This window comes from Panthera tigris, chromosome C2 (assembly GCF_018350195.1).
Source record: "Panthera tigris isolate Pti1 chromosome C2, P.tigris_Pti1_mat1.1, whole genome shotgun sequence".
Lineage (NCBI taxonomy): Eukaryota > Metazoa > Chordata > Mammalia > Carnivora > Felidae > Panthera > Panthera tigris.
This window is the reverse complement of record NC_056668.1, coordinates 86,401,314-86,423,428: the sequence shown is the minus strand read 5'-3', so window position 1 is coordinate 86,423,428 and position 22,115 is coordinate 86,401,314. Positions and strand designations below refer to the sequence as shown.

Sequence of the window (22,115 nt, the reverse complement as noted above, 5' to 3'; positions counted from 1 at the left end):
ACTACCCTTCTGATGCTCTTGCTTAGCTGTTGTCCGTAGCATATTGGGGTCTTTAACTTCCTGGAGTCTCCTTTCACAGACATTTACTGAGTGTGTGGTATGTGCTGGGTACTGTGCAGGGGCTGGGGGTATGTAAAGTGAATAAGACTCGTTTCCTGCTGTGACAGCTTACAGTCTGGAAGCATTTGAAGTTCATATCTTCTCCATACTGAGATTTCATAGAAGGATCCCCACGTGATGTCATGGTCTTTCTGAAACTTATTTCAGGATTGCTTTGCAGCTGGGTAACCAAAGGGAAGGGGAGGCACTTTTGATTATGTTGGTTGTCAGGAATGTAGAGAAGGTGTTGATGGTGATTATGGCGGCTGCTATCTGTGGAGCCCCTAATACCTGCCAGATCCTATATTAGATGCCTTAGAACCTTATCTTGTTTAATCTTTTCAACACTCTTTTGGGGGTACATAACATTATTCATAGCTTGCTCCTGAGGAAAATGAACTTGGAAAGAATTTGCCCAGGATTACATAGTTAGTAAATGACAGAGCAGGATTTTTTTTGGACTTAGTTTATCATTGTGTTCGGCCAGGTAAGATTTGACTTAGCATTAAATGAGTGTGTTTTCTGTGGACAAAAGGCGCTTAGATAATATGTTATATGAGCCCAATATGTACACAAAAACAAAAGGGTTGTACTTTGGTTCCTTAAAATTGTCATAAAAGATATAAAGATTAAAGAATAGAAAAAAGCCCACACACCCACTGTTTTCATTTGTTCAGGTTTCCTTCTATTGCTTGTCTGTGGGCATAACTTTTACAAAGTTGTCATTACCGTGAAGATGAATTTTGTATTTTTAACATTGCCATAGGATAAATATTTCCATGTTTCTACATAGTCTAAATAAATATTTAAATAATATTCTGTTGGGTTCAACACCATTCTCATTGAACATTTAGGTTCTAATTTTTAAAATTATAGATATTGGGGCATCTGAATTTTTATTACATGTAGAATGTCTGTGAATCATTTCCTTTAAATAAATGCCTTTGGTGACTTTAAAAAAAATTTGAAGATCTAATTGCTTTTATTAAATGATTCATGAATTGGGCATCATTCCGTCTAGCAAATAATGCCTTTAGTGACTTCTTAAATTCTTAGAATCATCTTTGACATTGCTTTTTGTCAACTTGAACACTTACAGCTATCAAATAATGTTGGTTATTTCTTTATTTTGATATTTCTGATTCTTAGTATTTGGACCTTTTATTAAAAATTATTGAGACTGTATTTCCCTGTATCTCATTTTCCACTTAACACTGCCTTCCTTTTGAGAATTCAGGAGCAGCGCTGTATACAAAAAGATACTAAGTTTGTGATTGGAGGCAAACAAGAAGGTAATAACAGAACCTAGATCCTTTGGTTCTCAGGCAGCTGCTTCGTCTGGGAAAATAACTTCTTCCTATCTATAGACCCATGTTTGTGTACCTGTTTATGTGTGGTGTGAGTGGAATATGGCTCAATCGCTCTTTGTCACCATAGTTCCAAACATCTAAATATACAAACATGATCTGGGATCCTGGCATCCATGTGAATGTAAGGCTGAAATGTCCAAGGAAATACTGTGACAAGACATTTCCTTGAGCCTTCACCTAACCTTTAGCAGAGATTAACCAAGCAGATAGGTGATGACTTGATAAATAACAGGCTAGAGGAGCTCAGTTTTCTTACTGAAAATTCTGCACAGCCTGAGGACAACAGGACTAGTTATATTATGGAGTTTTCCCCTCTGGCTTACAATGCAGTATTTTAATAACTCCTAGAGGGGGAAGGGGACAGAGAGAGAGATGGAGACAGAGAGAGGGAGGTTGACATTTTATTTTTAAAAAATAGCCCTCATTCATTGACTACCCGTTATGTGCCTGATCTCTTGTCTACAATTTCTTACATACCCTTGTGTAAACTGTGTGAGGTAAGAGCTGTTATCTCCATTCTACACGTGAGGAAACTAAGGTTTAGAGAGTTTGTGACTTGCTCAAAGTTACATTAAATTTTGGAGCTGGGATCGAACCTTGGCTTATCACTTCTGAAATCCTGTGCTTTCTTCCATCTTACAGTGTTACGAAAGACATTCCAACCCATTCTTACACAATCAGGAGGCTGGTACCCGGCAAATCATAGTTAACAATTTATTCCTTTAAAAATCTTTAAGAATTGAATATCTAGCACGTGTATCTATTTTAATTGTAAAGCTGTATGATCGGACTCAGCCTTTATACATCTGTCACTTATTAGTAAGTATTCATAACTTAGGAAAGATGGTAGACCTACATTTACTCCTGGTTTGGGGCAGATGGATGGTTGTCAGAGGAGGGAATCGTAAATGTCATGACCTTTGTTTGTCATTGCTGTGGATTTCTGGCTTTCCCAGTGAGTGCTGCCTTGGTGTAGAATGTTTTCTCTTCACTTCTTGTTCTTTGTTTTTGTTTTCTCCTCAGATCTAGATACTGATGACGATTTAAATAGCGACGATTATGAATATGAAGATGAAGCCAAACTTGTTATATTCCCAGACCACTATGAAATAGCACTACCAAATATTGAGGAGTTACCAGCCCTGGTCAGTGAGTGTGCACGGCTGCTAGCTAGATGCGCGTGACTCTCTGTGTCAGGTGTGTGTGCGTGTGCGGTGTGTGTGCATGTGGAGGTGGGGAAGGAGGGTTGAATGAGAGAAGAGGAGAATGAGCACGATCATGAGCATACTGCTTCTTCTCTGTGAAAGGGTCTTGCAGGGTGAGGTCTCAGTAGTGTGGGGCCAGATACCCTTTGCTGCGCGTTACTCCCGGTGCTGTACAAACATTGGGTTGGCCTCCCCCCAGGTGGCCTGGCTCCCCACTCCTGCTCCGTGAGCTGGTCCCCTGTCTCCCCACCAAGGTGGGCTGGCCTCCGCCAGGCGAGCTGGCTTCTTGCTGCTTGTAGTTAACAGTCTGTTGCTTAGATTTTCACACTGTGCCCCTGAGATATGCAGGGGCTGCTGGAGAGGGCTGTCTTCTCATGAGAGGAATGGCTATATTTTTCTATCTTCTGCATGTTAGCCCTCCGTGTGAGATTTTGTTTGGGGGAGAAATAAGGACTCCTCCGCCAAAACAACCGCAACACGATTATAAAAATAACCAAACGTTTATAAATCACAAGTCTGCGGGAGCTCTGTGGTAATGTGAGACTCCTTGAAAGTTTTGTTCCTCATGAGGACTAAGATTACTTTCTAGGTTTTAACATTTAGATTTAGTGGTGGATTTCTTTTCTCTTCCCTTCCCTTGTTTTTTGTTTTTGTTTTTGTTTTTGTTTTTGTTTCTGTGGAATGACTTTCATCTTCCTGAGCAGTTGTGAGGAAGCCAGGTTCTGTTTTAGTTTGAGGCTGTGAAGGCGCCTGGAGTGTCCTCCTACAAGGACACAACTGTGTTTCCTGTTCTTTCCTGTATTGTCTCCCCCACCTCATCCTTCTCTGCTTTGTTCTCTTCCCTTTCTTTTCCTCTTTTCCAATCCGTGCATACCCTGAATTGTCAGAGCCTGGCCACCAGTAGTAGTGGGGTCAGGGTCAGTTGAGTTTAGGTATGCTAGTTCTTTTTTTTCCCCTCCTCACACTCCAGAACAAAAGCCAGGTGTTTAGGTCCCGGAATCTTCAGGACATTGTGTGACTCTGTGTCCACAGCCACCTGCTCACTTGCCTCTGCCAGGAGGGGGAGGGTGTTTGTGCTTGGAGTTCCCATGTCATTAGGGACCAGGTTTCTACCATACAACCTCTTTTGACCCTGACCTACTTTATCCCTAAATACAAGACCACAGAAATGAAAATGTTGTGTATTTACCTATTGTAGTTCTTTCCTTTAATTATTATATGTGACCTATCCTTTTTAGTGCTAAGTGCAAAGTGTTTAGCAGTGCACAGAGAATTAAATTACCTCTCCTTTCTCCAGTTCCCTGTGTTGACTCATGTGGCTGTTACCAAGGATAAAATATGAGTGGGCAAAATGGTCTTACCTCGTCCCATTACCTGAAATTATATACTAAAGCTTGTATCTCCATGATACTGAGAGTACTTACTGCCTGCCCTTGTTTAATAAAACTCTTATGTCTGCTGTCGGAAAAGAAAGAAAGAAGCACATTGTGAATAAATGTCATGAGAAATAGTTTTTCTCTCGCTCACTTATGAAGGAAAAGTCTGTGTGAAAAAAGTTGATAAAAGAGCCTTTAAGTGTTTTTTAATTATTCTTATATTCACAATATACTTTGATCTCACTCACTTAAGAAGGAAAAGTCTGTGTGAAAAAAGTTGATGAAAGAGCCTTTAAGTGTTTTTTAATTATTCCTGTATTCACAATATAATTTGAAGTGTGAATACTTTTAGTTAAAATTGAAGTGTCATAGGAATCTGAATCCAGCAATAAATGTTATAATTTTTAACACAGAATCTTTTAGAATTAAGAAATACTTAAAAAGAATTTTAAAAAAGGGGAGAGGGAGGATTATTTGGAAGTTGGGGTGGAGAGATTGAAGGAAACACCTGTATTTATCTGATGGGATAAATAATAGTAATCCTAAATAATAGGATTTATTTATATAATAGTATTTATTTATTGATTTATTTAAACCTAGTTCCTGTATTTTCTTTTTATGCTTCTGCTACATATTCGGTGTTTGATATTCTCTTTTTAAGCTTTTAAATTACAAACATTATTGAGCTCAAAATCACCCAACCAGATAACTCTTGCTTCATCTTTTGAGCTTCTCAGCACAGAAAACATTGCGTTTAAGATAGGAACTCCTTGGATGGTCCCAGACAGTTAAACCACCTCTCAGTGATGCAGAGTTCACAGACACATAGCATTTGAAGCTCAGTAGGGATCTGACAGCCTGAAATCCAATGCCACATTTTAGATATCAGGAACTCAAGCAGTGGTGTGCTTGTAAATATTTAGCAACCAGCTCCCTGGGGGAAAAGCCCTGCTTTGTAGTGTTTGATGATTTCCATGGTGTAAATATTCCCACCATGGCTGATTTCAGGCTAACATGTCTCTGAATGCAGTGTTGAAAAGAGAATGCGCAGTAGCACACCATTATACAGAATTTCCACTAGTCACATAACGTAGATGTAAATAACCTCAAGAGCACACAGAAGATCAGAAGTTATAGTAGAACAGGAAGTGAAGAGTTTTGAATATTTGTTACCTTTTAAAAATGTATTTTACTTAATTGTAAGTTTTTGTAATTTAATTACAAAACTAATGGCTGTGCTTAACAACCATCTTGCAGAATTTCTTAAAATTTAACAATCAATTTTGTAAGCCAGTTTGAGTCAGTTCCAGAACACTACTGAATTTGAAGCCTATGGAGACCCGGGATGGAGCCAGGACTAGTATCACGTTCTTTCTCTTCACTGTGGACAACAAATCCAGGGAACCAGAGACAGATAATTCATAATATAATTACAGGATAATGGATTCTGATCTTCAGCTGTGATCCATACAAAGGGTCACTAAGTGATTTCAGATGATACTCTGAAAACACTAGATCAGTGTTTTATAGTGGCCCAGAAGTTTAAGGAAATTTTGTTGAATGTCACCAAGAAGTGTATTCAAAGAAAAGAGAGAATATTATAGTCAAATCTTGGTCAACATTATTGTGCATTGCAAACCAGAGCACTTTAAAAAGATCTAATGGGGTGGAGAAGATTCAGAGGAGGACAGGGAAGGGATTGAGGTAGTCGTTGAAGCAACAAAGAGATTGTAATAACAGACCAGACTAAAAAGATTCGGATGTGTGCTTAGAAGTGCTAAGGCAGCACAGAAGTGTTAAGGCAGTCCAAACCCATAGAATCAGGAAGGGGGTTTATGGTGTCCTCAGCCCTGTTTTCTAGGGTCATTCCTGGAATGAAGTGGGAGATGAATTTTGATAATTGAAAGAAAAGACTAATTGTATATATAAAAGTGTTTGTAGTGAGAGATGAATGGGAATATCTCTTAAATTTTTTCTTTAATGTTTATTTTTGAGAGAGAGAGAGACAGAGAAAGACAGAGAGAGACAGAGCATGAGGGGGGGAGGGGCAGAGAGAGAGGGAGACACAGAATCTGAAGCAGGCTCCAGGCTCCGAGCTGTCAGCACAGAGCCCAATGCGGGGTTTGAACTCACGAACCGTGAGACCATGACCTGAGCCAAAGTCCGACGCTTAACTGACACAGCCACCAGGTGCCCCAGGAATATCTCTTTAATAGGTTTAGATATATTTATGGGTGCCTGACATGTAATGGAGTATAAGCTTTTTTTTAAAAAAAATGTTTATTTATTTTGAGAGAGAGAGAGAATGAGAGTGAGAGAGAGAGCAAGCCCATATGAGCCAGGGAGGGGCAGAGAGAGAGGGAGAGAATCCCAAGCAGGCTCCATGCTGTCAGCACAGAGCCTGATGTGAGACTCGATCTCAGGAACTGTGAGCCGAAATCAAGAGTTGGACGCTTAACCAACTGAGCCACCCAGGCGCCCCGGAGTATGAGTTTTTTTGAAGGCAGAGACCTCTTCCTTATTCCTGACTGTGTCATCACTAGTTAGTACCTTGCAGTTTTATGCCACAGAAGGATAGGATTTGATGTTCACAGCAGACCGCTCTGGCTGCTATGCAGAAGAGGGGCAGGAGTAGGAGAAAGGAAACTGCAAGGAGGCTGCTGTGTAGCCGTCTGGGTGAGCTGTCTTAGTGGCTGGGACAAGATGAGTGTGGTTGAAGTTGAGAAGAGGAAGGTTCCAAATAGAGTTTGCACGTAGGAGTGATAGGAATTGCTCATGGTTTGGGTGGGGGTGGATGGCAGCTGAGGGAACTTCCTTCCTTGCCTCTTAATGAATTCTAGGGCCACCCAGGGGAAAATACTCTGCATGAAGTTCAGCTAATTGTGTGGGATCTTAGTGATGTAGAATACAAACCTAAATTGAAAAAAAAACCCATTAAAACCATTCAGTGGCTTTTATTATATTCAGAGTTGGGCATCCATCGCCACTATCTCATTGTAGAATATTTTCATTAGCCCGCAGCCATCACCCCTCAACCTGTCATCCCTCCCAGCCTCTGGCAATTACTAATCTACTTTCTGTCTCTGTGGAACTGCCTGTTCTGGACGTTTCATATAAATGGAATCATACGATGTACATAGTTCTTTGTGGCTGGCCTTTTTTAGACCTTACATATATTTTCAAGATTCACTCATGTTGTAGCATGTATCAGGACTTCATTCTTTTTCATTGTTGAATTTCCGTTGTGTAGACATATGATATTTTATTTATCCACTTATCATTAACAGACATTTGGGTTGTTTCTGCTTTTTGGATGTTATAAATAATACTTCTGTGACATATGTGTACAATAGTCTTTGTATGGGTACATATTTTCATTTATCTAGAATACATACCTAGGAGTTGAATGCTAGGTTATATGGTAACTCTGTTTAACCATCTGATGCCTAGGTATATTCAACCATTTGAGGAGCTGCCAAACTGTTTGCCAAAGTGGCTGTACCATTTTACATTCCCACCAGAATATGTTTTTAAAGACAGCTAGAGATAGTTTTTATAGCATTAAGTAAATGGCAAATGTGGTGATAAGGCATATGTCCAGGATCATAACGGTTTGGGAGAAAGCAGAGAATTTGCATCCCCTTCCCCTGTGGTCAGTTGGTGCCAAGCTGGACATCACAGATTTGCTCATGATGTCGACTGATCTGGCACAGAGACACCTAGGCCTGTCCCCATCCAGGGTCACATTTGCACCAGATTAAGAAATGGAGCCGTGCTGCTTGCATTCCATTCAAATGCCCTTGACCACATGCCATTGTGTGATGAGTTGAGGATATTGGATATCTGGGTGTATATTTGTTAGGAGGAAAACACACCAGTTGGGTAAATCCTAGGCATTCCTGTAGCTAATGTCACTCTTGTAAATTGTTTGCCATATACTTTTCACTCAGCTTGCTAAGAAACCGTTAAATCTGACTCTTGTGCTTGGGTTTACAAACTGGATTTGGTTTCTTGCTATCTTGTGTCATTATCAATAATATTGCACACGCCAGGTTAGGGATTAAACCTAGCTAGATTCATGGAGAAAGTGCTGGAATTAGCTAACTAGGATCTTGCTTTTATGGCAACTGCTGTTTGAATTTTCTTGGATTAGCCTGTATTTATTAATAAAGTTTTAAATTTGTTTTCTAGAAGTTGATGTTCTCTCAAACTGTTTTTACATATGATACCTGGGTTTGTCTTACAGGTAACAATTGCTTGTGATGCAGTTCTCAGCTCAAAATCTCCATATAGAAAGCAGGACCCAGACACATGGGAAAATGAATTGCCAGTATCCAAATATGCCAATAACCTTACCCAGTTGGACAATGGAGTCAGGATTCCTCCAAGGTGAGCATCAGCTAGTGAAATGGAACTTTACCCCTTAAAACTGGGCAAAGGAATATTTACTTTTCTACCTTTTCTCTGAATTAGCAGTTACACATATTTTTACCAGATGCCTTTGATTAAAAATAAGCTCAAAATTCTTTCCAAAAATATCTTTACCTTTGTGGATTCTGAACATGTCGAGCCCATACCCCTGAGCCCATCCCACCCCTAGGTTTCCAGTGGCAGGTACCTGCAACTCTTTGCTTGAGGGCTTTCTCTGGCTGCTTGAGGCTAGGTAGGCCTGGCCATGTGTCAGTTAGAAATGCCACAGAGTTGGGGCGCCTGGATGGCTCAGATTGTTAAGCATCCGACTTCGGCTCAGGTCATGATCTTGTGGTTTGTGGGTATGAGCCCCATGTCAGGCTCTGTGCTGACAGCTCAGAGCCTAGAGCCTGCTTTGGATTCTGTGTCTCCCTGTCTCTCTGCCCCTCCCTGCTCATGCTCTGTCTCTGTCTCTCTCAAAAATGAACATTAAAAAAAATTAAAAAAATTAAAAAGAAATGCCACGGAGTTAATGTTCCTTCCTATCCTCCTGGAACAGCCCTCAAACCCTCAACCGGTGGCTGTGGAGTGGATGGATAAATACCCTGGACCCTTACCCCTTGAGTGGGCCTATCTCCTGGAGTTCCCCAACTGGACTGAGCCCCAGTTGCCCATGATGGTCATCTTGTTGACATGCCTGGACTGACTTCCTGACCTTTCCAGTCTTATGTTCTTACAGTGCTTCTTGGGATCACCTCCTAAACAGGCTATTTACATTCAGATCTTTGTTTCGGAGTCTGCTTCTAGGGGACCCCAAATTATAAAAGTCTTTGGTTGTCTCATTTTTGGCTGGAATGTTCTTTGGTCTACATTAGCATCTCCTATCAGGTCTGTTGTGTTTCAGAGGCAGGTACTCGAGACAAAGAGTGGATGGATTAGGAGGGTGTCTAGTCTTGTTGAATGCTGCCTGTACTGAATTCCCATTCTGTGTGGTCTTAGGGGAAGACAGACTGCTTCTGGGCCTCAGTTTCTCCCTTTGACAATGGGGCTGGTAATACTGATTCGGAAGGGTGTTTATTAGAATTAGGTGATCAGACTTCTGGAGAATTAGGTGATCAAACTTCTGGAAGGTACCTAGCACATACCCGACACTTAACCTTCAGTGAAGTTGACATTCTTTCTACTTAATACAGATTTACTGTGTAGTAGCATTTGTTTAAACTAGTTTTACTAAGTGTGGCTAATGCTTTAGAACTTTATATGTTTATATACATGGGATCCTTAGTATCTTAGATTTACATATTATTTATTAGTGTCCCTCACGTCGGAATTTTAAGGAAATGACCTCCCCTCCCAACCTCAGGTTCTATGTCAATTTTCTAAGGTAAAAGCCATTGTGGAGGCAGACAGGGTACTGATTGGTCCTGCTGCTCTGAGAGGGGTGACATTAATATTTTGAAGGGAGAAAAGGAGGAAAGAAGCACTGGTTTCTGTTGTCCACTGACCGTTTCCTGTGACCCCCACCTTGAGACACTCTGTTTTCTTAGATGTTAATTTTCTAACTATGCTCTGAGTTCTGGCCATACCAACTGCTCTTCAATGACTTTTTCAGTGGTTGGAAGTGTGCCAGGTGTGACCTTCGGGAAAACCTCTGGTTGAATCTGACCGATGGCTCCGTGCTGTGTGGGAAATGGTTCTTCGACAGCTCCGGGGGCAATGGCCACGCGCTGGAGCATTACAGAGACATGGGCTACCCTCTGGCTGTGAAACTGGGAACCATCACTCCTGACGGGGCAGGTGAGTGTGCCTTTACTGACCTGGGGAACTTGCAGTGGCTCCGTCTGCATTTAACCAGTGCCTTCATTCCCAGGGTGGAGGGTGGAGGGTGGAGGCCATGACACAGCTCACGTTTGAATCTTGATTCTGCTTCGTACTAGCTGTGAGGTCTTGGGCAAGTTTTCAAATACTTCTCAGCTTCAAGTTCCTCATCTTGAGGATGATCAGGGCATCTCCCTCATAGGGGAGGGAGGCTAATGTGTATAAAGTATTTAGCCCAGTTCATACAGTAAGGCCTTAATAAAAGTTAGTTGCTACTGTTCACTCTTATTATTATCTTTTTGTATATCTCTTGGTTAAGAGGACAGGGGTAGGAACCAAGACCTGTGAAGTGAACAGGGATAATCAAATCACAGTAGTGGGAAGCCCTAGAATTCATTAGGGGTTAGTATCGTTTCAGGAACAAATGGGTTCATTATGGAGAAGAGGGGTTTTAAAGGCTGTTGTGTGACAGCAGCTGGCAGCAAAGGGTTGGATTTGGTTCCTGCTTGTACTGTCAGCTTCAGAGTTGGCTGTCTTTATGCTCTCACACTGTATGCTCTCAAGTGTTACTTTTTGGCCACGTTTGTTTAGTTAATTCCATCTACCATTTTGTGATGGAAAAGGGAAATCATATCAGGATCAATAACAAGAAACTTAAATACTGAGCAATGGCCATAAGAATCCATCATGTAAGTGTCATTGAAAACGTTTACTAAGCATAGATCTGGACCAACAGCTAGGTCAGTCTTCTTCATCTTTCCAAGCTTTAGTCTCTGTTTCTTCTTCATTTTAAGGTAAGATGATTTTTTTAAGAGACGTACAAAGACATTTGTCTTTTCTTCTGTTCTCTTTCTAGGACTGAGTTAGCCTGCTTCAGAGTTAATTGGTTAGAGTGTGTTCACCAAATGTGGCATACTTCTTGTCTACCATGCCTTTTCCATCAAACAGGTTTTGTTTTTCATTTGTTTTATAATTGAGGGCTGACAGTTTAGTCATGTCAAGACCTTTTGATTCACATTTTGGATTATTTTCCTGCTTCCACAGTTAGTGGACTAATGTTTAACTCATTAGAGATAAGTAGCTGCAAAAGTCCCAATTCCTGGTCCCAAACCTTCTTCCCGCAAATGGATAAACCTCTCCACAAGCCAGGTTGACTCCTAAGAGTTCTAGGATCTGAAGAAGAAATTCAGGACGTGAAGTTGGGTTGGGGGTTACAGCAAGTTTTTTACAGGTCTTCCCTATGTTGAATGACTGCTGTATGAGGCAACCATCATTGTCCTTTTAGGGGGCTACAGAGGGAAGGGTTTATAATGTAGGAATTCTAATGGGAAAAATTGCAAGGGGAGAATAATTTGGATGTGTCTTCTTTCTATGTTGTTTTTTGTAGTGCTTTGATAAGACCAGTTATTAGAAGTCCAGTTCTCGGAACAACCTAAGACTACAGCTATTTGTATACATGGCTTAGTTCTCAAATTTCAGTTGTTTGAGGGCAGAGCTCTGTCTTACTCATCTTTGGGTTCTGTATGAAATCTTACGCATGGTATGCCCAAATACTTTTGTTAAATAAACCAACTGGTATGTAAGTATTTAAATAATTAAATTCTATTTAAATGTATGCAAATAATAAAGGCAGGGGTTAATTCTGTTCTCTGTGCATCTTTAATTTTCCAGAAGCCTTTTTTCCAGCATGACACTTACTTTCAAACTATGATTTAGAGTACATCTAAAGCTGTTTTCCTTACAGCCTGAGGAAGGAATGTTTTATATTTGCCCCTTGATTATACAAGAAGCAGATATTTAGTGTAACATATTTAGAAAACAGAAAAGCTTAGAGAAGTAAATAAAAATTACTAGTAATACCATTTGGCAAATCACTTCTAACAATTTGGGTATTTCCTTTTAGTTTTTTTCCATGTTTTAAGGCCTTGATAAATTCTTTCTTTAACATTTTTTAATTAACATTTTTAAAAATTTTATCTATTTGGGAGAGAGCACGAGTGTACAAGTCGGGGAGAGGCAGAGAGAGAGGGAAGAGAGAGAGAATTCCAAGTAGGCTCAGTGCTGTCAGTGCAGAGCCAGATGCGGGGCTCACGCTCATGAACTGTGAGATCATGACCTGAGCCAAGATCAAGAGTTAGAAGCTTAACTGACTCAGCCACCCAGGTGCCCCAAGGCCTTGATCAATTCTTACACAACATTCAACAGCACCCTCAACCCCTGCCCCACATTTTTACAAAAATGGAATCATAGTGTATAAAATTTTATTCCTTATTTTCCTCTATTTAACATTAAATATGTATGTATTCCATGTTATTAAATATTCTTCAATAAATGTTCTATGATAGTTCCATTAATTATTTCACTATTCTCCTATGAGTTGTTACAATTTTTTTGCTATTCTGATGAGTATCCTTACATATATGGAAATCTTTGGATGTTTGTCTAATGATATATTTAGGATAAATTCTTAGGGACAAGGATTGATCCTTTTACATTTTCAATTGCTGAATTTCTTTTAAACAGTCATAGTAATTTACTTCTCAGCAGTGTATGAGAATACTCATTTTAGCCAATCTTTGACAACTTTCAGTATTCACAATTTCTTTTAAATGTTTATTTATTTTTGAGAGAGAGAGAGCAAGCAGGAGAGGGGCAGACAGAGAGGAGGACAGAGGATCCCAAGCAGGCTCTGCGCTGACAGCTGAGAGCCTGTCATGGGGCTTGAACTCATGAACCGTGAGATCGTGACCTGAGCTGAAGTCAGACGCTTAACCAACTGAGCCACCCAGGTGCCCCAAGTATTCACAACTTTTAAAAACCTTTGCTAATCTTGTATCTTGTTTTCTTTTGCATTACTAGTAAGGCTAAACATTTTTTCATAGTAATTTTGGCCATTTGTAGTTCTATTTGTGAATTTTGTTGGTTGATTTTCTAGTAGTGTATGTGTAGGTGTTCCTTACTTGTTTAAAAAAACTCTTTAGCTACTAAGAATATTAATTCATTATCTGCCATAGTTAAGTGCTGTTTTTGGTTTTGTTTCGTTTGTTTTTTTAAAATGTTTGAGAGAGAATGTGTGCCTGCACATGCAAGTGGTGGAGGGGCAGAGAGAGAGAGAGAGAGAGAGAGAGAGAGAGAGAGAGAGAGAATTCCAAGCAGGCTCTGTGCTGTCAGCACAGAGCCCTACTTGGGACTCAGTGTCACTAACTGGGAGATGATGACCTGGGCCCAAATCAAGAGTTAGACGCTTAACTGACTGAGGCACATGGGTTCCCCTGTTGTTTTTCATAGAGGAGGGACAACTTTCAGGGTTTTTCCTCTCATGTAATTGAGAACATTTGAATAAGTACTTCTGTTTCTATCATAGAAGGCATGACAACCAGCGATGTAGATCATATAGCTTGTGATGAGGGTTCTTGAATTGATTCACCTGCAATTAATGTTCACTTTTTGAAGAAAGATCAGGGTTTGATTTCTGCTTGCCTTATGCAGTGTTGCACAATGATTATTTTTAGTCTAATTATCATATTAGTTTACGGATGTATCAATTTTATTTTAGTTTTTTAAGTCTGTTTAATAGATTGCTAACCATAACTCACTTATTTTAAAGTCAAATAAGTTAATGAAAACATACCTGAAGTTTGCCTTAATGTCTGATGATGAGCCTTGTGGACATTGAGGCCTAGGAGGGTATGGTGCCCCCTGTCTAGGGTGGCCATCTCCTGGTGAAGGTACCACTGCCAAGGGTCCCATTTCCATATTCGCTGGGTTCACCCAGGCTAATTCAACTCACAAGAAAGTGTTTATTTTTTAGTTTATAGTGAGAACCACAACTGCCTGTAAGTGGGATGTTTATGTTGGCTTGACCAGTACATTCCTTCCCTGTGGGGAGCTGACTTATATTTAGAATATTGCTTAGTGCACATGGAATCCAAGCAGGTTGTGGACTCAAGTATTTAATGGCAATGTGATCTGATCATCTGGTTTCCTTCTCCCCAATAAGGATATACCTGTTCAGTGAGAAACTCCTACTCACCTTGAGGTCACAACTTAGAATTAGTTCTTCCAAGAAGCCTGGACCATGCAGGCTAGGCCATTGTGGTGGCATGGGTAATAAAAATGGGCCCCATATTAAATTCCATTCTGGGTTTCCATGGGTACAGCGACAAACCAAGAAAACAGATCACCATACAAACAAACAAATAAAAAACTTTCCTCTATGGGAGGAGACATTGATTTGGCAAAGCAAGGATAAGGTTCTTGGTAGGAAGGGACTGAGGAAGGACAGAGGCAGGAGAGGGTGTTTTGTTCTTCTATTGTGAAACTAGTTTACTTAAGAAGAAGCTATAATGCCTTGGTGGCTGCAGGAGAAGCTTCTGGAGATGCCCACAGCAGCTGTGAAATAGCCTGTCCCACCAACCCCTGTGCCAACTCAGTACATCTCAAGATGGTCTTTCCTGAGTCCATTTCACATTTTTTTTTCTATGACTACATGTCACATGTCATTTATAAATTCTTCATGATTGCCAAAAGGGTCACAGTTCCTTTTTAGATTTCTTATATGTTACTCACAGAACTGTTTTTATCATTGTGGTAAAAAATAACTATCATGTCTGACCAAATCATGTCACATCTTTGGAGCAGTTAATGACTGGAGGTAGGAAACATTAATTTCTCATTATGGCATGAGCCTAAAAAGAACTATAGAGTGCTGTGTGGTGTTCACTTATTTCAAAATCCTAAGCCAATGCCATCAGTTCAGTTCTGGCAATTTCATTATTTTCTAATAAAGTTCAAATAATTAGAGTCTTAAACTCTTTAAGTCTTCAAAACTGTTTCATTAGTTAATAATGACCAAAGTGAAAGTGCCTAGGGAATGTCATTTTCACCTCCCAGCTAGTATTTGAGTGGTATTTTTTTGTTACTTGCCATAGATTAAAAAATATTATTTATATATTTGTTTCAAATTATTAGTTTAAAGATTTTTGTTGGTGTTTTTAGTATTTAAACTTTTGGGGAAGTATTTTTTTTTTGTTTGTTTGTTTCTTTTGAGGGGGATGTTTTTCTTGATTGGGCTGGGGATTTTGTCCTTTGTTTTGCTTTTGAGAACACGGAGTTGTACTAAAGAAAGAATATAAATGAAGGCTGCCTACCTACAAGTTAAAATGGGTCCCTAGAGGAAGAGGAATAGCAGAGAAAGCTATACAACATTTAATCTATTAATAATAAAAAGACTGAATTCCTTTGGTGGCCATGAGTCTCCACATGGGTCAGAAGGTTACCATAGTTTCTGTGTGTGTGTGTGTGTGTGTGTGTGTGTGTGTGTGTATTTATTTATTCTCCCTGTGATGTTCCAAAGAGGAGGAACCTCTTTGGACAGTCTATCTTTTCCTGTCCTAGAGAATGCTATCTTTTTAAAAAAATTTTTTTAATGTTTGTTTATTTTTGAGATAGGGACAGAGTACGAGTGGGGGAGGGAAAGAGAGAGGGAGACACAGAATCCAAAGCAGGCTCCAGGCTCTGAGCTGTCAGCACAGAGCCTGACATGGGACTCGAACCCATGAACCGTGACATCATGGCCTGAGCCGAAGTTGGATGCTTAAATGACTGAGCCACCCAGGCACCCCAAGAAATTGTGATTTTTGACTCTTCATTCCTGTTAAGGGCTTGCGATGATGCTTCACCAAGTCTCTGAGTCTCCTGAGAGATCTAAGGAAATAGAATGGCACAGAGAAAAAAGTACTGGGGGGGAGTCAGGATTCCTGGGTTCTGAGCCGCCTGTGGGGTTTGAGGCCAATTATTTAACCATATGAGCCTCTTTTCCTCACCTGCAAAATGGGCCTGAAGATATCTGTTCCCTCTCCCACAATTGCACTGCTGTGTCAGGACACCGAAGACAGTAGTTTGGAAAGCTTTGGGGGTTATTTGCCAAGAAGGCCAAGATGCTAATCCCTCAGGCTCTGGTGCCCAGGGACCGGGCCTGGGGTGGCTGGAACCTCCTGAGTTACCCTGCTGTGCCACATGCATCCTCATTTTCTGTGTGTGCTATGAGGTGGACGCATTTGGGAAGTACTGAACAGTTTTCACTAAATCACTCACCAGCCATGTGGGGTGTGGACACTAACATTGGAAAGAAGGGATGAAGGGGCAGGTGGGAGGTGGAAGTTGGTGAGCTGGTAGGTCTGAGACCATAGAGGATTCCACAGGCAGAATTTTGTTTTGTTTTGGACTTAAAACCTCACCCCAGCCATTCAGCTGCTCCCCAGGGCCTGTGCGTTCCCTTTGTTCCCTCCCAGCCTCCCCCTGCCGTGGCAATCAATTGTTAGGCATTTACATCTGTTTAATTTCAATTATTTTAACTTTAGATGCTGCTTTTTAATTTTTTTGTTTCAGAAATCCTTTTTTTATTTTATCATTTTTTAATTAATTTTTTAATGTTTGTTTATTTTTGAGAGAGAGACAGAGAGCGAGTGGGGGAGGGGCAGAGAGAGAGGGAGATGGAAAAATATGAAGCAGGCTTCAGGCTCTGAGCTATCAGCACAGAGCCCCATGCGGGCTCGAACTCACGAACTGTGAGATTGTGACCTGAGCTGAAGTCGGACACTTAACCGACTGAGCCACCCAGGCGCCCCAGAAATCCTTTTTAAAAAATTACTTCCTGAAATGTCAAAAGACTTGATATATGTCAAAAGACTTGATATATGGGAATAATTACAAAATCTATCTCTTTATTATGTGCCTTGTTTATCATCTTTCCTTTCTCCACTTGAGTGTAAACTCAGGAGGGGTTTCTCTTGACTTTATTCATTGATATGTCCAAGCCTGGTGCATAGAGGGAGCTCAATAAATATATGTTGAATATTGAACAACTTGGTTAAAAATCTCATTCCTTGTTTTCTCCTCACCCTCTAGATGTTTATTCTTTTCAAGAAGAGGAACCTGTTTTGGATCCTCATTTGGCCAAGCACTTAGCGCATTTTGGAATTGATATGCTTCATATGCACGGGGTAAGAAGGTCGACTTTGTCTGTGCTCCCTCCTTGCAGGGAGGGAACCATTTGGTTTATTTAATATGTAATTCCTGTAACAGGAATCTTGCTTCTATAGGTTTTCGGTTTTAATGTGTGCATTTACTTCTTGGATTTAATTCATTAGCATTTTCTTTTGGTTACCAGCTTAGAATATTTTCTTAATGGTATAATAAAAGTGGCACCTCCTCAAGTACCATTTGTTTTAGTTGGAGTTTACTTGCAAAATTTCTGTCTCCTCTGATGGAGAGTTGCATGAATCACTCCTTGTTCACTGAAGCGAGAAGGTACGGGAAGATGACCTTTAAAATGATCTGTGACCGACATCACTTTAATTAATTTCAGGAAGGGAAGCAGAGCTCGGGGGTGGAAAGAACAAGCCAACATACTGTTGATGGGAAAAGCTTTGCTTCATTTAATATTGTGTTTTCTAGCCGATATCATGCCTATGTAATGTTTGTCCCTGTGAGGAGCTGTTTGAGTGTGCGTGCTCTGTTGTGGCCCTTTCTTCCCAGCCCGCCTCCCTGTCCTCGGGCTCTCCTCCCCTGTCTCCTCATCCTCATTCATGTCACCTTCTAGTTTACGTTCTGTGCTCTTCTTAAACCCCCCTCTTATTTCAGGGCACTCCTAAGGCACATGATTTTCCTTCACTTTCCTCTCCAGCTTTCTTGCCTTTCTGTTTGCAGTATTGTGTTGTCTCTTCCCTTGAAGTCACTCCACTTGCTTCTTTCTTTCAGTTCCTATTTGCCTTTCTTCCTCCTCTTATCTCCTTTCCTCAGTCTCTTTCATTTAAAAATTTTTTAAGTTTATTTATTTTTGAGAGAGAGAGAGCATGAGCATGGGTGCGGGAGGGGGAGAGAGAGAGGGAGAGAGAGAGAATCCCAAGCAGGCTCAGCAGTGTCAGCACGGAGCCTGATACGGAGCTTGAACTCATGAACTGTGAGATTATGACCTGAGCTGAAATCAAGAGTCAGACGCTTAACTGACTGAGCCACTCAGGTGCCTCCCTCTTTCATTTTTTAATCTTTTAAAGATGTGTTTCTTTTTTACTGTGGAGAGACGTACATAACATAAAATTTACCATTTTAACTGTTTTTAAGCACGTGGTTCTGTGGCATTGAGCGTGTTGACATTTTTGTGCAGCTATTACTACCTCAGTCTCTTTAATTAGGTTATTTTTCTGCTTAGCTGGAGGAATAAAGGGACAGAAACATCCACTGCTGTTAGAAATAATTCTTGGGACATGATCTTTGGGTGATAATTACAAGTAAGGTTGGTTTCCTTCATTGACTTTGCCCCAGACAGAGAACGGGCTTCGAGACAATGACATCAAGCCGCGTGTCAGCGAGTGGGAAGTGATCCAGGAGACGGGGACGAAGCTGAAGCCCATGTATGGTCCCGGGTACACGGGTCTCAAGAACCTGGGCAACAGCTGCTATCTCAGTTCGGTCATGCAGGCCATCTTCAGCATCCCAGAATTCCAGAGAGCGTAAGTGTCCCCTTGCAGACCTGTGCGCACAGCGCTGCCCTTCGTCCACTCCACGTCCAGTCCACTCCATGTCCAGTCCACTCAGCATGTGCCGGGGACCCTGTCTTCCTCAGCTGCAGGACATTTCACCACATCCTCATGGTGTGACTTCTTGCACTGAAGCTGGGTGAGAACACTTGTCAAGTGTGACGGGAATCAGGTGAGATTAGGAGAGCTTTGTAACTGAGAAACTCACAGGGGTTTGTCATATTAATAATGGCTTCCATTTTTAGACCATCAATCACCCTCTATGCCAAGAAAATATTAATCATCAATCTTCATGGAAGCCTGCCACATTCCTTCCTATAGATGCTCTAGGAGAGATTCAGTGATCGGTTTGATCAGTGTTGCCCTCCTGGTGAGTGGAGTTTCTTGGCGGATTTAAGCTTTTCGTTTTTTTGCTACTCAGAATGTGGTTCACAGACTGGCACTGGTCCTTGGACTGCTGGATAGGGATCTGTGATAACTATGGAAATTGAGTGAGGATTTAGAAGTTTTTGTAGCAATTTGACATTGTCATGCTTTATGAGAGGTGTTTCATTTTTTTCTTTTATTATATTTTTTAAAGGAGTCACCTGTATGAGTTGAAATAAAACAGCTGGCCCTTCACCATAGATAATTGGGAGGCACTGATGTAGGGTGCTTCCTAACTGTGTGTGTATGGGGCTGCCTTCTTCCTCCCACATGGAGGGGGAGAGCAGCTGTGTCTGTGGCCCTTTTCTTCCCTAGGCTGGGCTTAGATGGGTCGCTGCACAGACTGGGAGTGTGGCTGTGCACTCGTGGGCAGCCACTGCCTAAAGTTTAGAACATTATCTTTGGGGTGCCTGGGTGACTCAGTTCCTTAAGCATCTGACTTTGGCTGAGGTCATGATGTCATAGCTCGTGAGTTCAAGCCCCACATTGGGCTCTCAGTGCACAGAGCCTATTTTGGATCGTCTAACTCCCACTCCCCCCCCACCAAATAATTAAACATTATAAAAATTAAAGAAAAAGAAAATTATCTCTAGTGTATTCCAGAGCGGGTAGGTTTCTACCATGGTTCAAGTATGGAAGAGGACACATGTGCTTACAGATGGAGGGGTAGGCAGCACACTAGGAACAGCACAGGGCAATTTTTTACTCACGTAGAGTTGAAATGCTAATTGCTTTAATGGTGGTTAATCAAAAGTGTATCAAATATCCTTTTCTTTCCTCTCTTGGTATTTGAATTCTCATTCCTCTTGCTGTTTTCTGGCTTTGGAAATTTGTGGTTAGTTTGCATGTCTAGTTTTCCTTTTCACATCCAGCCAATGAGGAGTGGTTCTGCTCTGCTCAGCAGTGTGTTGGGTGCAGGGGTTCAGTGGTAAACAAAAGGACACGGTGCCTGGCCCCACTTGGGCAAACAGACACTGATTAAATAAATGATCAGAAGAGCAGCTGCATGGTTATAAACATAGTAAGTTCCACGGAGGAAAAGGGGAAGAGGTGATCAGGGAGGATCTCTTTGAAGAAAGGACATGCAAAGGGGCACACACCTTGACCCATATGCAGGAGGAGTGGGGAGGAGGGTTTTAGAGGAAGAGCAAGTTTGAAGCTCTGAGATGGGAAAACCTTTTCAAAGTTATGTATCACACGTCGTATTATTTTCACAAATTTTTGCCATTGTCTCCTACTTGTATTGTTATTTGGGGGCAGTATAACTTCGTCTTATGTGTCTCATGGTCCAGGATTTTTAAAAAAAACATTAAAGGAAAGACCTTATGGTAGGTGTTGTATAATCACTATTTCTTTTAAACTAGAATGGAGGAAACTTGTGTTCTTTGGTTACAAAATCCAACATTTTCAGTGCTTTATAGTCTATAGTTTTTGAAAATGCTTTCTACCCTCCAAAGTTTGATGAACGGTTTTATCTTTCTGATTTTTTTTTCTTTAATGAAAAAATGTACCTCACATCTGTGTTTTGGATTTAAGATTCAAATCTCTCAGCTCAGTGTTGTTTCAAGAGTTTTAGAATTTGATATTACTGAATATTTAATTTTCTGATTTCTGCACATTTACTGTATATATTTGAACATGAGCAATCTATTCATACTCATCCTCAGTCTGCTCATTCTTTTACCAAGTGTCAGTTGATTGAAATACTTGCTTTTCTGACTCCTTTCTCCCCAGCGGGACTAACTCAGTGGGGTTAGATTCAGGGGACAGTGTCTCCATTTTGTAAGTAGAAAGAGTGTCTCACAGAGAGATTAAATGCCTTACGTACAACCACAGTGTAATTTAGAAATGTCAGCCTGACTCCTCGATACTCTTTCTGCCACCAGAACCCAGTTTACATTTCAGAATACTTCTGATGAGGATCCAGTCTAAGTAACCTGGTGTAGTGTACAAACTGAATGAGAGCTAAGATGGATTATCAGATAGCAAAACTGTTTTTCCTTTGAGAACTGCTAGATTGCAAACTAAAGGTATAATACGTATTTTAAAAAGTATCCAGCATTGCTTCTGTGTTTTAACTTAATTTTGTTGTAAATGAAGAATATTTCTCATCGATTAGAAAAGTAATATAAATTACTAGCAAAATGGGCTTTTCTGACATCAAAGATTTGCCACCTTTAATTTTTTATTCTTCTCCACCAATCTTGCCTGAAAGCATAAGCCTTTTCACTAATGTTCATCTTCATATCATGTTCGAGATATGATAAAGACTGGTTTGTAGGAGAGCTGATGAATTCATCATGTTGTGTTTTAACAATTCCTCAGTACAGTCTCTGGCTGTGGACAGTTTTGTTCCAAAGTTTGGTTGATCTCTTATTTGGCTCTTGGTCGACTGAAAATTTCTAGATGGAATTGTTGCCCTAGTGACACATCCAAAAACCATCTGAATGGGACTGTCCCAGAGAAGTGGGCTCTGTTAATTTTGGCATAAGTACATAATATGGGGAATAAATTCTGAGTTTGTAGACAGCAGGTGCCTACAAGTGTCCAGTAGTTGGGGGATCTGATTAGAAGTCATTGCTGACTATTATTTGTCATGGTTCTCTGCTAGGGCTTTATTATAGTAATGCCTTTTATGTTGGTTTGTAGGTAGTCAGTTATGGAAATTGGTTATACGGTTACACAATATAAATGTATTCAACACTTTTTTAAATTAAAAATGTTTTTATTTGAGAGAGAGAGAGCATGATTGAGGGATTGGGATAGGGAAAGGGAGAGAGAGAATCCTAAAGAGGCTGCATGCTGGGTGTGGAGCCTGATGCGGGGTGGATCCCATCACCCTGGGATCATGACCTGAGGAAAACCAAGAGT

The 22,115-nt window shown here is 40.7% G+C and overlaps 1 protein-coding gene across 1 annotated transcript in view; it reads left to right on the top strand.

The window, feature by feature from the left end:
- The window catches only part of USP13 (ubiquitin specific peptidase 13), a 119,359-nt gene that overhangs the window by 41,292 nt on the left and 55,952 nt on the right, over positions 1-22,115 (top strand). The window contains exons 4-8 of the mRNA XM_042998705.1: positions 2,493-2,614; positions 8,297-8,439; positions 10,073-10,257; positions 17,188-17,282; positions 18,604-18,791. Of these exons, the coding sequence (XP_042854639.1) occupies positions 2,493-2,614; positions 8,297-8,439; positions 10,073-10,257; positions 17,188-17,282; positions 18,604-18,791 (733 nt within the window). The remainder of the gene's footprint in view (positions 1-2,492; positions 2,615-8,296; positions 8,440-10,072; positions 10,258-17,187; positions 17,283-18,603; positions 18,792-22,115) is intronic.